The 12680-nt window shown below is 40.4% G+C and overlaps 1 protein-coding gene across 1 annotated transcript in view; it reads right to left on the bottom strand.

Moving 5' to 3' along the window:
* Nucleotides 1-894: 894 nt before the first annotated feature.
* POP1 (POP1 homolog, ribonuclease P/MRP subunit) overlaps nt 895-12680 on the bottom strand; it is a 33091-nt gene continuing 21305 nt past the window's right edge. The window contains exons 14-17 of the mRNA XM_023538218.1: nt 11062-11253; nt 9721-9875; nt 4000-4341; nt 895-3052 (exon numbers count right to left, since the gene is read on the bottom strand). Coding sequence (XP_023393986.1) covers nt 2398-3052; nt 4000-4341; nt 9721-9875; nt 11062-11253 — 1344 coding nt within the window. The 3' untranslated portion in view covers nt 895-2397. The remainder of the gene's footprint in view (nt 3053-3999; nt 4342-9720; nt 9876-11061; nt 11254-12680) is intronic.

The raw sequence follows: 12680 nt of genomic DNA, 5'->3' as shown, positions 1-12680 counted from the left end.
ATACTGAAGCTGTTTTTCTTAGGAAACTACTGACATTATCTCAAAGCATAGGTTACATACCAGAAAGGCACAGCAGTTAGTTACAACTGCATGGTGAAATCCAGATGATTTAAGTTTTGTTATTTCTGTTGCTCATCTGCATTTTCTAACTTTTTGAAAATGAATATGAATCATTAATATAAAAATATTACTTCTGTAATGTAAAAAAAGCATAATCACACAGAATCAATTCTGTTCCATACACATCTCAGATCTCAGGGTGTTCAGCTCACAACTCTTGACTTTTAGGGCACTTTCCTGGTTTGATGAACTCTGAAATCTCAGCCCCTCTGCAAGAGGACAGGGCCATATGTACTTATATGACAGCTCAGCAGGCATCTAGTGGGATCAAAATAAACACATCCCTGTATATTCCTTGAAACTAGTGCTCTCTGGAGAACGGCTATACGAAAAAGAAAAGGTGGGAGGGGGCACCTGTGAAACAGATTTCCCTCCTACAGGTGTCTGCAGGGCCTTGGCTACAGTAACGTTCACAGTGAATCTGCAACAGGAAGATACAGTCTACAGCTTTCCCAAAATTTATTTAGGTCTGGAACACTTTTTTCCAGGAAACATCTCAGGGATCAGTACTCCCAGAAATACATTTAGAGAAATGCTAGTTTAGTCTTTTAGCGCATAGGTCTTTGACCTGCCACCACAAAGCAAAGTAATTGTGCCCTGTCCCTGGTAATGAGGGCAGGCAGCAGGCCACAGGCAGGGTGCTATACCAAACGCGGCTTGGTGACTCACAGCATGCTCAGACTTCTGTCATCAAGCAAGCTAGGCCACAGATGAAGTGGCTTGGAGCCTAGAAAACAAATGAGGAATGCTCCAATAAATATTCACAACCGAACATCAGGTGACATTTTAATTTATTTTGTTTATAGACACCACTAAGTTATACTGGTTTTTTCAGTCTCATTTGGGTTGGACACCAATACATTTAGAGGCATGGTGAGAGGAAAAACATCAGACATTCCATTGGCTTCTGTAATACTTGCTGTATCTCTCCCCAACTCATCACCCCCAAAGGTATTTATTGCCAGACGCTACTGCAAAAATACAATGCATTTATAGTAAATAGTGCCTAACTGTATAATTAAATTTTTAAAAAATCCCACTCAAGCTCTGCTAGAAATTTATGGCAAGAAATAAGGGACTGAGGGCATGAGACATACATAGCAACCGAAAGTTAAAGAGCACCTAGTTTCTCTGGAAGTGGAAAAAAGCAGTGATGACCCCACTCTTGCTAGGGGACCCTGCTCAAAATGTCAGGTGGACAATGTGATGGCATTAATGTTTAAAGGCAGTTTGTCACTTTAGTTTTCACTGTGCAGAGGTAAGTATTGCACTGTATAGTCACATTTCCCAAATTTGTTCCTAAGAACTGGTCCGACAAGGTGTTCCCTGCAAAAGGAGATTTGGGATCAAAAAGTTTCAGAAAATACTGTAGACTATTATTCACTTCCTGGAGATTCACAATGTACATTATCACATGGAAGGTTCTAGAAGACCTTCAAAGAGAAATGCTTAACTATATTTAACCCAGAGATTTCCAAATCAATCTGACCTTACAATCGCTTTTTCTTTTTTCTTTAGATTAAAACATTTCATAGAACATACTTTGAGAAATGCTCCTCTATGGCTTTGAGAAATTTTTTGCATAAACGAAAAGCGCAGAAGAATTAAGTAACTCCTAGGATCACGTGCTGACCTACAACAAAGAGGACGGACGGGGGTGACAAAATCACAGCTCCCCACTCTAATCCCACCCCGCCACGCTTGCCAGAAACCGAGCCTGCCTGAGAAGAGGCGGCGATGCATCCTCCACGATGGCCTTCTGCACGGTGGGAAGTGTTAGGCGTGCTGATTCCAGCAGAGAACAGAGTGTGGCCCAGACGTTTCATGTTCAAAGGCCAGTCTGTAGTCATTTCCTCTTCTGCAACAATCAGATCATTAAACAACCATCATTGCTTGTTACACAACTACGAGGTTTTTCAAAAAGACCTGACAGCCCTTTGCTCCTATAAAAAAAAAAAGGGAATGAAAAAATGTAGAGCTTCTAACTATTTTCAGCAAGAATTATACAGACCAAGAAATCGTAACAGAAAAGCTTTTGGCTATATATGCAAAATAATTTTAAAGTACTACGGCAAAAACACAGAAAAACGGAAATCAATGAGATTACTGGAATGTAAACATTTCATCCATTTGCAGAATATGTAATTTTTTAAATTCTCATTTCCAAGAAATTTCACATGATATTTTGAAACAGAGACAGTAAAAACCAAATTCTCCAATTGTGGGACTTGGCAAGCACAATTACCATCTATACCCTGCAAGGATGTAAACCGGCCTTCACACCTCAATAGCAATTCTCGCAAATCGATACTGCAGAGAGGCAGGAGGCCTCAGTAATACTAGGCCCCTCTCTGCTGCTGGCTGGCTGGATAGCATATCCAGCAAGCCTGTCAAACTAACAAACCCCAGGGCTTCTCCACAGCCAACAGCCATAGAAAAATCTCCCTGTGTGACATAGCCAAGGAGAACTCTGGAGCAGTGAGAAGTCACATTGGGGAGAGGGCCTGACCACAAGCCCAGGGTTGGAGCTCGGGGTCCAGCTGTGGGGTCCTCCTCTGCCAGGCCCTCAGACACAGCACGCCCTTGGTTCTGCCTCTTCTCTATTTTCTTCTTCTCTTTCTGTTTCCGGATCTTGCTCTTGAATGGGTCGCTGTGCTTGGGTTCCTGGGGCCCACAGTAGAGCTGATCCCGACTGAGCTGCAGGAAGTCTTCTTTGGCTGGGACACAGATCATGGTGTGTGGCTCGGGGCTGCCCTTCCTGAGCAGCGACAGGCCAACCCACACCAGGGCCCTGGGGAAGCGGTCCAAGACGGACAGGCAGGCCTCTCTGGTCAGTTCTTGCTGTCCTCTCCCGGGAGCTCGCCGGGCTGCCCGACTGTCACCTGAAATGGGCCCACACCAGGCTGACAGCAGCTTCAAGGACGTTCTATTCCTGCATGAAATTGGAGACATGCATTTGAGAATATGTTGTTTCAGGAGAAAATATGCAATTAGATGATTAGGCATTGCTAGAGTTAATTTGAGTTTTTAATACTCTGTGCGGACAAGGATCAGAACTAATTTTTTTAAAAAAATTAAAAATATACATTAATGTATTTTTAATCATATTTTTCTTTTTATGTGTCTACTATTCTGAGACAGAAAGACTAAATGCTTAAGAAATTGAAGGCAGAGGAAAATAAAGTGAGATAGAATCTAATGCTATAATCACAGTGAGAGGACTAAAGAGATGATATTTTGATTAGAAAAGAAGCTCTAAGGGGGTTATATGAAAAGTAAAAAAGGATATGAAATTATGAGGTTATTATACAAAAAAAAAAAAAAAACAAGTATAAGGCAAGAGGGATAAGCATTTTTTCAAAAAGAGAGCACTGAGCACCGGACAACTGATAAGCAAAATCTAACAGCCTGCAGGGCATTGAGAGTAGGACACATTTTACATGGTAGCCCCTATGATAGGACAGTTTTACAAGGAATCGGTACCTAACTGGCCACAAATTGAGATCATTCAAAAGGAATGAGAAGAAATCTAATTTAGTGATTTAAAGTAACGAACGCTTGCTGAGAGTCCGCAGAGAGGACACGTGTGAAGGTACTGCTTTGTGAGCAAAGAATGAAATAGGTCACAGAAAAATGAAATAGGTCATAAAAAAAGCTGCCTTGGTTTAGGCTTATGGATGACAATATCTCAAATCATTTCATCACTTAGTATCACGCCCCAAATCAAATGTGGTTTAGCTATTTCCCTGAGTCCTCTATGAAAGTCCATAAATTCACTTGGGCTTTGCATAAAGGAACAACGATAACTTTAACACCTTATAGCTGGGTCTTTATTAAAACGGACAAGCGAAAACACATCTGGAAGTCATGTGTACTCACCTAAGAACGCAGAGGAGACTGCTGGTGGCATCTTGGTTCATTTCCCACTCAGTCCCCGCCTGGGCTGGACACTCTGTGTCCATTGCTCCTTCAGGCTTGCTGGAGTCATGTAGGGATGTGCCCGCTTCATCAGACACCTGATGAGTTTTCTCAGGCGTGGGAGGACAAGGCACCCTGTCTCCCCTCAGGTCACTCTCCTCACTGCTTGGAGAGGAAGCTACGGACGACTCCTCTTGGGCCTGGACTCTTGATTCCCAGTCTTGAGTTAGCTGCTCCCAGGGACAACAGAAAGGTGCCAGAGTGCCAAGCTTAACATAGTTGGGCCGTTTTGCAGGTGGACGTCTAATGAAAACCAAAGAGGAAAGCCAATTTTTAACGATTTAGCACTGGATAACTAAAACAATTATGGCCATTGTACTACATCTCTATTTTAAAAACATACAAAGAAAAGTTTTCTAAGAAATATGATAAAGAATAACCAACTCCACTGGCCAAGCTTTTTTGTTTTCTTTGGTTTTTACTTTGATAACGCATCTAGGAAGTAGCCCCATGTGGCCACTGCATAACTCTGGGGAGCGCCATTGCTGGAAATCTGTAAATGGTATCTCCGGAGTTGTGCAATGATGTCCCTGCACATTTACAGGGTTCTCAGTTCAAAAGGTACAAAAGGTGTGACGGTGAAGGTTTTCTCTCGTTCTTGACCTGCAGTGACCCAGCTGCCCTCCAAAGACGCAACATCATCCTCGGATTCTCATATATCCTTCCGGAGACATTTTATGCACATATAGGCAGATATGTACATATTTCTTTCATTTTTTTACCCTATTTTTACACAATGGTAGCATACCAGATACATTATTTCTTGCCAAGCTTCACTTTTTTCACTTAATGAAACATCTTGGAGATCATTTATATTAGTATGTCAAGAGATCCTCATTCTTTAGTAAAAGGCTGCATATCTTATCCCACCGTATGACTACACCCTAGTTTATTTAGATCGTCCTCCACTGCAGGACACTGGTTATTTTCAGGGTTTCACAATGCTGCAAACAATGCTGCAATGAATAACCTTGAACCTGTTGCACAAGCACAAGTACATCCACAGGATAAATTCCTGGGAGTAGAACTGAGAAGGCAGAGTATTATTAGCATTTTCAATTGTGACAGATATTTCTAAATTGCCCTCCACAAAGGTGATGCCAATTGACTTTTTCTGCAATGCATGACTTGGGGAGACCCTCTGAGAAATATTGTGAGCCAGTGAGACGCAGGGTCTGCTCTGGTACTTACTGACCCCAAGAGGTGGGGAGCGGCCTGCCTGCTGGCCATTCTGGGCTGGAGGATGGTGTCCTCAGACTGATGGTCTCCTCTGGGACAGACCCCACCTCCCTTCCGTTTTCTTCTCACCATGTGCTGTGCCCCAGGACACCAAACTGTTCTGACCTCCCAAGAAAGGCAGCTGGTGAAACACTTCAGGGCACTTCCTCACTCAGAGATAAGACACTTAAAAATATCCAATCTCACTAGTTAGCTAACAAAAAAAATTACGACAATAACATGCCATTTTTCACCTACCAATTCTGTCAATATTAGAAGATTGGTAATATCCTGTTAGTGAGAGGGAAGCAGAACGAGCACCCTCATAATCACAGGTGAAATCCTAACAGCGATCTGTCAATAGAATACCAATCCTTAAAGTGTGCATCTTTTTATCTAAACCAGAAATCTTATTTATGGGATTTAGCCTAAGGTCTATGCTTCTTTTCCCCTACAGCTCCTCTCAGGCGACATCTGTTTCTTTGCACGTCCCACGGGCCTGGACGCGGCAGATGTCCTCTTGATGCCCCAGACCATTCTTCTTCCTCTTCCGGCCTCCCTGAAGCACACTGCCACCAGATAAACCACTGGCTCTCCCTCTTCAGCCAGGTCCTCCATCCACTTCTCAGGCAGCCCCCATTCCCCTGCCCCACTGTCTTCCCCTCCGTCACGCTCCTGTCATTCTCAGTGGCTTCAGCAGCTAACATATCACCCTTCTAACACCCTGGCCTATCAGAAACTTCAAATCCTCATTTCACATCTTTCATTTCACCCCACCTCGACCACCCACTCTCTTGGCCACACCTTCGTTTTGGTCACTGCTAATACCTGCTCCACCTTAAAATCTCAATTTCAAGTATCCTTCACTCAGAGTGATGCCTTCTATTTTTCCAGACCACTTAACTCTCCTCCAAAACAATCCCTCGACCACTGGAACCTCCTCATGGTTTACCACTTCCTCACCGCTCCCCACCGTTCTCACATCTCTCTCCTTACAAGCTTAGATGCCACGGTTCCTCACATATACCGGGCAGAGCCCGCTCTGGTTACTTCCTAACTGCCATCTATCCCATGGCAGCACCTGACTGGCAGAACACAGCTGGGGAAGCGTACACGACGGTCGTGAATGGTCTTGACGATACTCGCGTGGACTTGCTTCCATTTCTTACGAATCTCTCCCATCTCTCCAGTCGGTTCTATCTTCTACCCTCCCAGAAAACTGTTTACTTTGATTCTTCTCCTCAAATCTCCGACAGCCTCTCTCCCTTTCTTATTCTTAGCTATTATAATCTTGCTCTTTTTTACAGAGAAAATGGTCACCAAGTACGACTGAACCTCTCCACCAGAGTCTAACCTCCCAAAATCTGTGTTCACATTTCAGAGTAAGCCTTCCAGCCTATTAAAATGAGAGGACTGAGCCTGATCCTATTCAATGCCTTACTTTGAAATGCATCAAAAATAAGATGGATTGTTGGACTGATTGGGGGATGAACAGCAAAATGTTCTGCCCTGGATGTCACCTAGTCTTCTAACTCTAGGACTTTGCTCTTGCAATTTTAGCCTCCCTCTGCTCTCCTGGATCCTTCCCACCAGCTTGGACACATGTGCTTCCACCAAGAATGTAAGCTCATTTCACAGCGAAGGAAACCATTAACAAAACAAAGAAGCAACCCATTGAATAGGAAAATATCTTTGTAAATGATATATCTTATAAGGGGCTAATATCAAAATATATAAAGAAACCATTCAACTCAACATCAGAAAAATCCAATTAAAAAATGGGCACAGGACCTGAATAGTTCTCCAGGGGACATACAGACGGACAACAAACTCATGAAAAGATGCTCAATGTCACTAATCATCAGAAAAATGCAAATCAAAACCACAGTGAGATATCACCTCACACCTGTCAGAATGGCTATTATCAAAAGGACAATAAATCAGTGTTGGCAAGAATGTGGAAAAAAGGAACTTTCATGTATTGTTGATGAGGTTGCAAATTGGTACAACTACTATGGAAAACAGTATGGAGATTCCTCAAAATTTTAAAATAGAACTACCATATGACCCACTTCTGGGCACTTGAAAAAAAAAACAAACCAAAAACACTAATTCAAAAAGATACATGCACCCTTATGGTCACTGTAGCATTATTTATAATAGCCAAGATATGGAAGCAACCCAGGTGTCCATCGATAGATGAATGAATAAAGAAGTGGTGTGTGCACACATGCATGCACATGCACACACACATACACATAATGGAATACTACTCAGTCATCAAAAAGAATGAAATCTTGCAATTTGCAACAACTTGGATTGACTGGAGAGAATTATGCTGAGTGAAATAAATCAGACAAAGGCAAAGACCATATAATTTCACTTAAAAGTCGAACCTAACCACAAAACAAATGAACAAACAAAAAAATACTGGAAACAGACTCACAGATACAGAGAACAAACTGATGGTTTCCAGAGGGAAGGGGTGAGGGAAGGATGAAAAGGAGAAAGGGAATAAGAAGTACAAAACTTCCAGTTATAAAATAAGTCAATCACAGGATGCAATGTACAGCACAGGGAATGTAATCAATATTATAATAACTCTGTTCAGTGACTGATGGTGACTAGACTTATTGTGGTGATCACTTCATAAGGTATATAAATGCTGAATAACTATGTTGTACACCTGAAACTAACATAATATTGTATGTTAATTATATTTTAATAAAAATATAGCTCAATGATGGCAAAAACAGATTTTGTCTGCCTTCCCCGCTATAGTGTCAGCACTTAGAAAGGTGTTTGACACATAATAGGCTCTAAACAGACGCGCTAAATGAATAAATCCAGACAAATACATAAAGATACATATGGAAAACTGTTCAGAGAAGTACATAGCAAAAATTCAGAAATTATCTAAAGAGCCACTGGTAAATTGTAATGCATCCATACTGGAGTCCTGTACAGCCACTCAGTTATATTTCAAGCAAGAGTTGGCTAACTATGACTCACAAGCCCAACCTGGCCCATGTATGACCCATGAACTAAGGATGGTTTTTTTTACATTTTTAAATGACTGAAAACAAACAAAAGAATATTTTATGGCATGTGAAAATTATACGACATTCGAATTTGAGCATCCATAAATAGAGTGAGACTGGAACACAGCCATGTTCATTTGTTTATGTATCTGTGGCTGCTTTTTACACCACAATGGCAAAGTAGAACAGTTGTCATGGAAACCAAAGGGCCCATAAAGCCAAAAACAGCTATCATCTAGTCCTTTACAGAAAAGTTCACAAACACTTGGTTAAGAGTCATATTTATTGATATGGGAAAACACTTAATAATGTATTATTAAATGAAAAAAGCTGGTTTCGAACTACTATGTATAATATTCTTTCGAAAAAATTTGTATCATAAAAAATTTGTATGCATAAAAATGTCTAAAGGGTGGGAAATAAATATTATTGTCTATTACAATTTAATGAACACATAGAAGACCCTCAGCTAAATATTATAGGAGGCACAAGGACATACAACACAGGATCACTGCCCTCAAGTTAACAATCCAGGAACATAGCCCATTCATTCACTTACTCATTCAGTCATTCACCCATCATTTAACAGTTGGAAAACCAGGCACTGCCTGTCTCTGTGATTGCAGAGTGAACAGGAAAGCACAATTGTGGAGCTCAGAGTCAAGGAACTACAACATTCAATTATTCACTCATTCATTGGTCAACAAATAACTGTTATTAAGCCCACTGTGTGCCAGGCACTGGCTAGTACTGCAGATGCTACAACAAGCAAAAGACTTTCTGTACTTCCGGGAGCCTACGTTTAGCGGGAAATACAGGTTTCCCAATGTTAGCATGTACTTCACAGTATAAAGGAAATAAAGCTCCTCACTGGCCACTCCCCCAATGGGGGGAGGGAACAGCAAGGAAAAAAGTGTAGATACAGAGAAACCTAAATGTAATGACAGCGCTTATGTCTTTGGATGGAAGGAATACACCAATTTATAAAGTATTTTTATGCATTTCCATTAATATGTATTACCTCTATAACCAGTTATAAAAAACACCATTCTGAGGGGGATGACTGAGAATCTACTAACAAGCACCTAAAACTCACGTCTCTAGTTCAGGTATACATCATTATTGATGTAAGCAAATGACCAAGAGAAGAGTCTGTAGCCCGGATGGGCCTATAAAAGCCAGATATAAGACAATCTTCTGACTTAGTTATGTCTCGGTAATGCTGAACTCAAAGAAAAGCCTCTGAAAACTCCACACTATATGGTAAGAGTTACGAAAGCCATTCTAAACATTATTGACCAGTATGACTAGGCACTTCTCTTCCTCTTAAGACATTATCAAACTGGAGAAGCCAGTTTCTTACCTTTTGTACTTCTCAAGAAGATTCTGGGCTTGCTCTTCAGCAAAGAGAACTCCTGCGGGGCAGTCTGGGAAATCTCCTGGGATGTAAGGTGACCTTTTATACTGAGAATGCACTATAGCCTCTTTTAATCCTCCAACTCTTGCACCTCGATAGATCTAAAAGACATGTCAAACAGATCTTATCAATAACCAACTTAAAGTGAAATTGTTTGTTTATATGGGGAATATGGGAAACAATCTAAATGCCCATTGAAAAGAAAATAGATAAATGCATTGTGGGAAAACCTACAATGGGTTACCATACGATGGTAAAAATGAATGAACTAGAGCTTCATCAGTCAACAGGGAAAAATCTCAACGTTAAGTGAATATACCAAGTTGCAAAAGCATATGTACATTGAAGTATATGAAATTTAAAAATACATCAAATATAGTTATTTTGTTTTGGGATACAAACATACTTTAAAAAGCTATAAAATCTGAAACTTCGTTAAACAGTGTCACCATAATAAAAAAAAATTTAAAAAAGGAAAAAAAGAAAAAGAGAAAGCTATAAAAACATGCGTGATAATGACAAACACCAAAAACAAGAACAGTGATTCTTTTAGAAGGAGGGAGGGAAATGGAATTGAAAGGACACAGAGTGCTTCCAATGAACGTATAATGTTTTATTTCTTAAGCTGGATGGTGGATGAAGGATACACAGACGTTCATTATATTAATATCTATACTTTTTGTATGCTTGAAACATTTCACAATTTAAAAATCTGAATTACTTTTATTACTCCTAAATGATTAGCTGAATGTCCCTTGCACTAACATAACCGCTAAAAATAATTATCTGCATGGATTTAACAGCCTCACATGTCTTTAATACTCTCTAGCTCGAAATATTTAAACTTACCAAAAAAACCCTCACACATTAGATTTTAATGAAATATTTAGCTTCAATTAATAAAAATGTGGCCAGCACTTAAAAAACAAAAATATATTCTATATATCTATAAAAATTAGAAAATTATAAAAATTGCTTTTCAATTTTAATAAATTTCCTCGTGACAAAACAAACAAACAAACTCTATATTTTGTTGCCACTACTATACAAAACTCAGGCCACTTTTAAAATCTCAGAAATAAACACTATGTCACTACAACCCCTATAAATAAAAACCTAGTTCCAGGGACTTTATAAAGTATCTTGTATCAGAACTATAGCTCTAAGGGCAGAAAAAGAGCACTCAGTTTCTAAATTGTGCATAAAGTCTGGAATGTTTTCAGCCCTTAGTATTTATTAAGAATGTATTTTAAACGCTGCAACTCTTAAAATCAAAAAGGAACTTACCAATGGGATCCAGAAAGCCATGCCCCAGCCCTTTGGTAGGAGGACATCCCAGCCACCTCCCCAGCCTCGTCGGTCATCACCAGTCACTTTTCCCGGCTGCTGAATCAAAAGTAGAGGTATCTTGGATTCATGGGGACCTAAAACAAGCTGTGACCCAGGCACCAGCAATTCACTTCTCTTCCGGTTTAAATCCTAAAGTGGAAGAAAATAATTCAAGACAAACAACCCTACTCTTCTAGGAGAGTCTACTGGGTCTCCCTATAAGAAGCTTTAGAAAATAAATAAATGTGAGCCATTTTAAGTATGAGGTATTCCTCCTACAACCATTTTCCTCTATACAAGTGTTTGGTAGAAAATGCCAAATTATCTTAAATTAGGCTAGAATATACTAGATGATTCAAAGTTATAAAATAACATACATTCATTCTGCCAATCCCTTATATCATGATTAATCTTATATTTTTAGACTGTCCCTACATTTATTTTGGTTAAGATTTGCTGTCAAAAAGTACAATTAACACCTTCTCACGGAAGGGAAAATGGAAAAATACTCTAGCTCTTGAGAAAATTTCTCGCCAGGTCTTAAAATAGAAGATACTATACATTATTTGTTATGTGGACAGTAGGGCCTAGGTAACAACATCCTCTCGGACTTTTCTTGCCAGCTGTAAAAAGAGATGAACAGGTATGAAAGCGGCCTGTCATTCAACAGAGAAAACCACCCAAGAGACTGTCCCCTAATCAGATCACTTTGTAAATTATATGTCTAAGCACTACACTGTACACCTGAAAATAACGAAATATTGAATTGAAAAATAGAAATACAAAAAATTAAAAAAAAAATGTCTCCACGCTGCAAAGTCTAACCGCTCCTCACGGATGCTCCTCAAGCCATGACCAAGTCCTGGTTCTCCTTTTTCACTTTTGGTTAGTTCCCACTACCATGTACACATCGGCGATCCCAAAATATCTATCTTTTAGCCCTGACTTTTCCCCCTGGGACTGAAACTTTTCCCTCGGACTCTGCTCCGGGGAAGTCCTGAGGGCCCCCAAACTGAATTTATCCAAGATTAAACCCATCTTGCCCACTGCATTCACTCTCCTCCTGTATTCCCCAGCTAGCTGAAAGATGCCACAATTCTGAGTTCATTCTCTTATTCATTCATTCATTCATTCATTCATTCATTCATTCATATATTTACTGTTCATTAAGTCATTCGCTCAAATATTTTTACTGAGCATCTGTTATGTGCCAAACGATTTTCTAGAATTTGGGAACGCAGCAGTGGTAAGTCAGACTGGTTCTGGCTCTCTTTCAGCTTAGCTCCTCGACCCAAGCTAGACCTTTAGGAGCTAATCTACAAGCAGCCCCCTTTCGCACCACCCATCTTCCAATCAACCACTGAATCATGTTGATTTTGCCCTCCAGGAAGATGTACTAAATCCCAGGGCCTGCCCTCCAGCCACACGCCCATAATTCAGGCTCCTATCGTGTCCTATGTATCATGGGTTATTTCCAGGGTCTCCCTTAAAGCCATCCAACCACAAGTCCTCTCTCCAGCTCCTCCACCCAAATCCCTATCCCTAGTCTCATCCACCCTCTACAGTGCTGCTGGAGT

Source organism: Pteropus vampyrus, unplaced genomic scaffold, assembly GCF_000151845.1.
Source record: "Pteropus vampyrus isolate Shadow unplaced genomic scaffold, Pvam_2.0 Scaffold215, whole genome shotgun sequence".
Classification (NCBI taxonomy): Eukaryota; Metazoa; Chordata; class Mammalia; order Chiroptera; family Pteropodidae; genus Pteropus; species Pteropus vampyrus.
The sequence above is the reverse complement of the archived record's forward strand: the minus strand, read 5'-3'. Positions and strand labels throughout refer to the sequence as shown.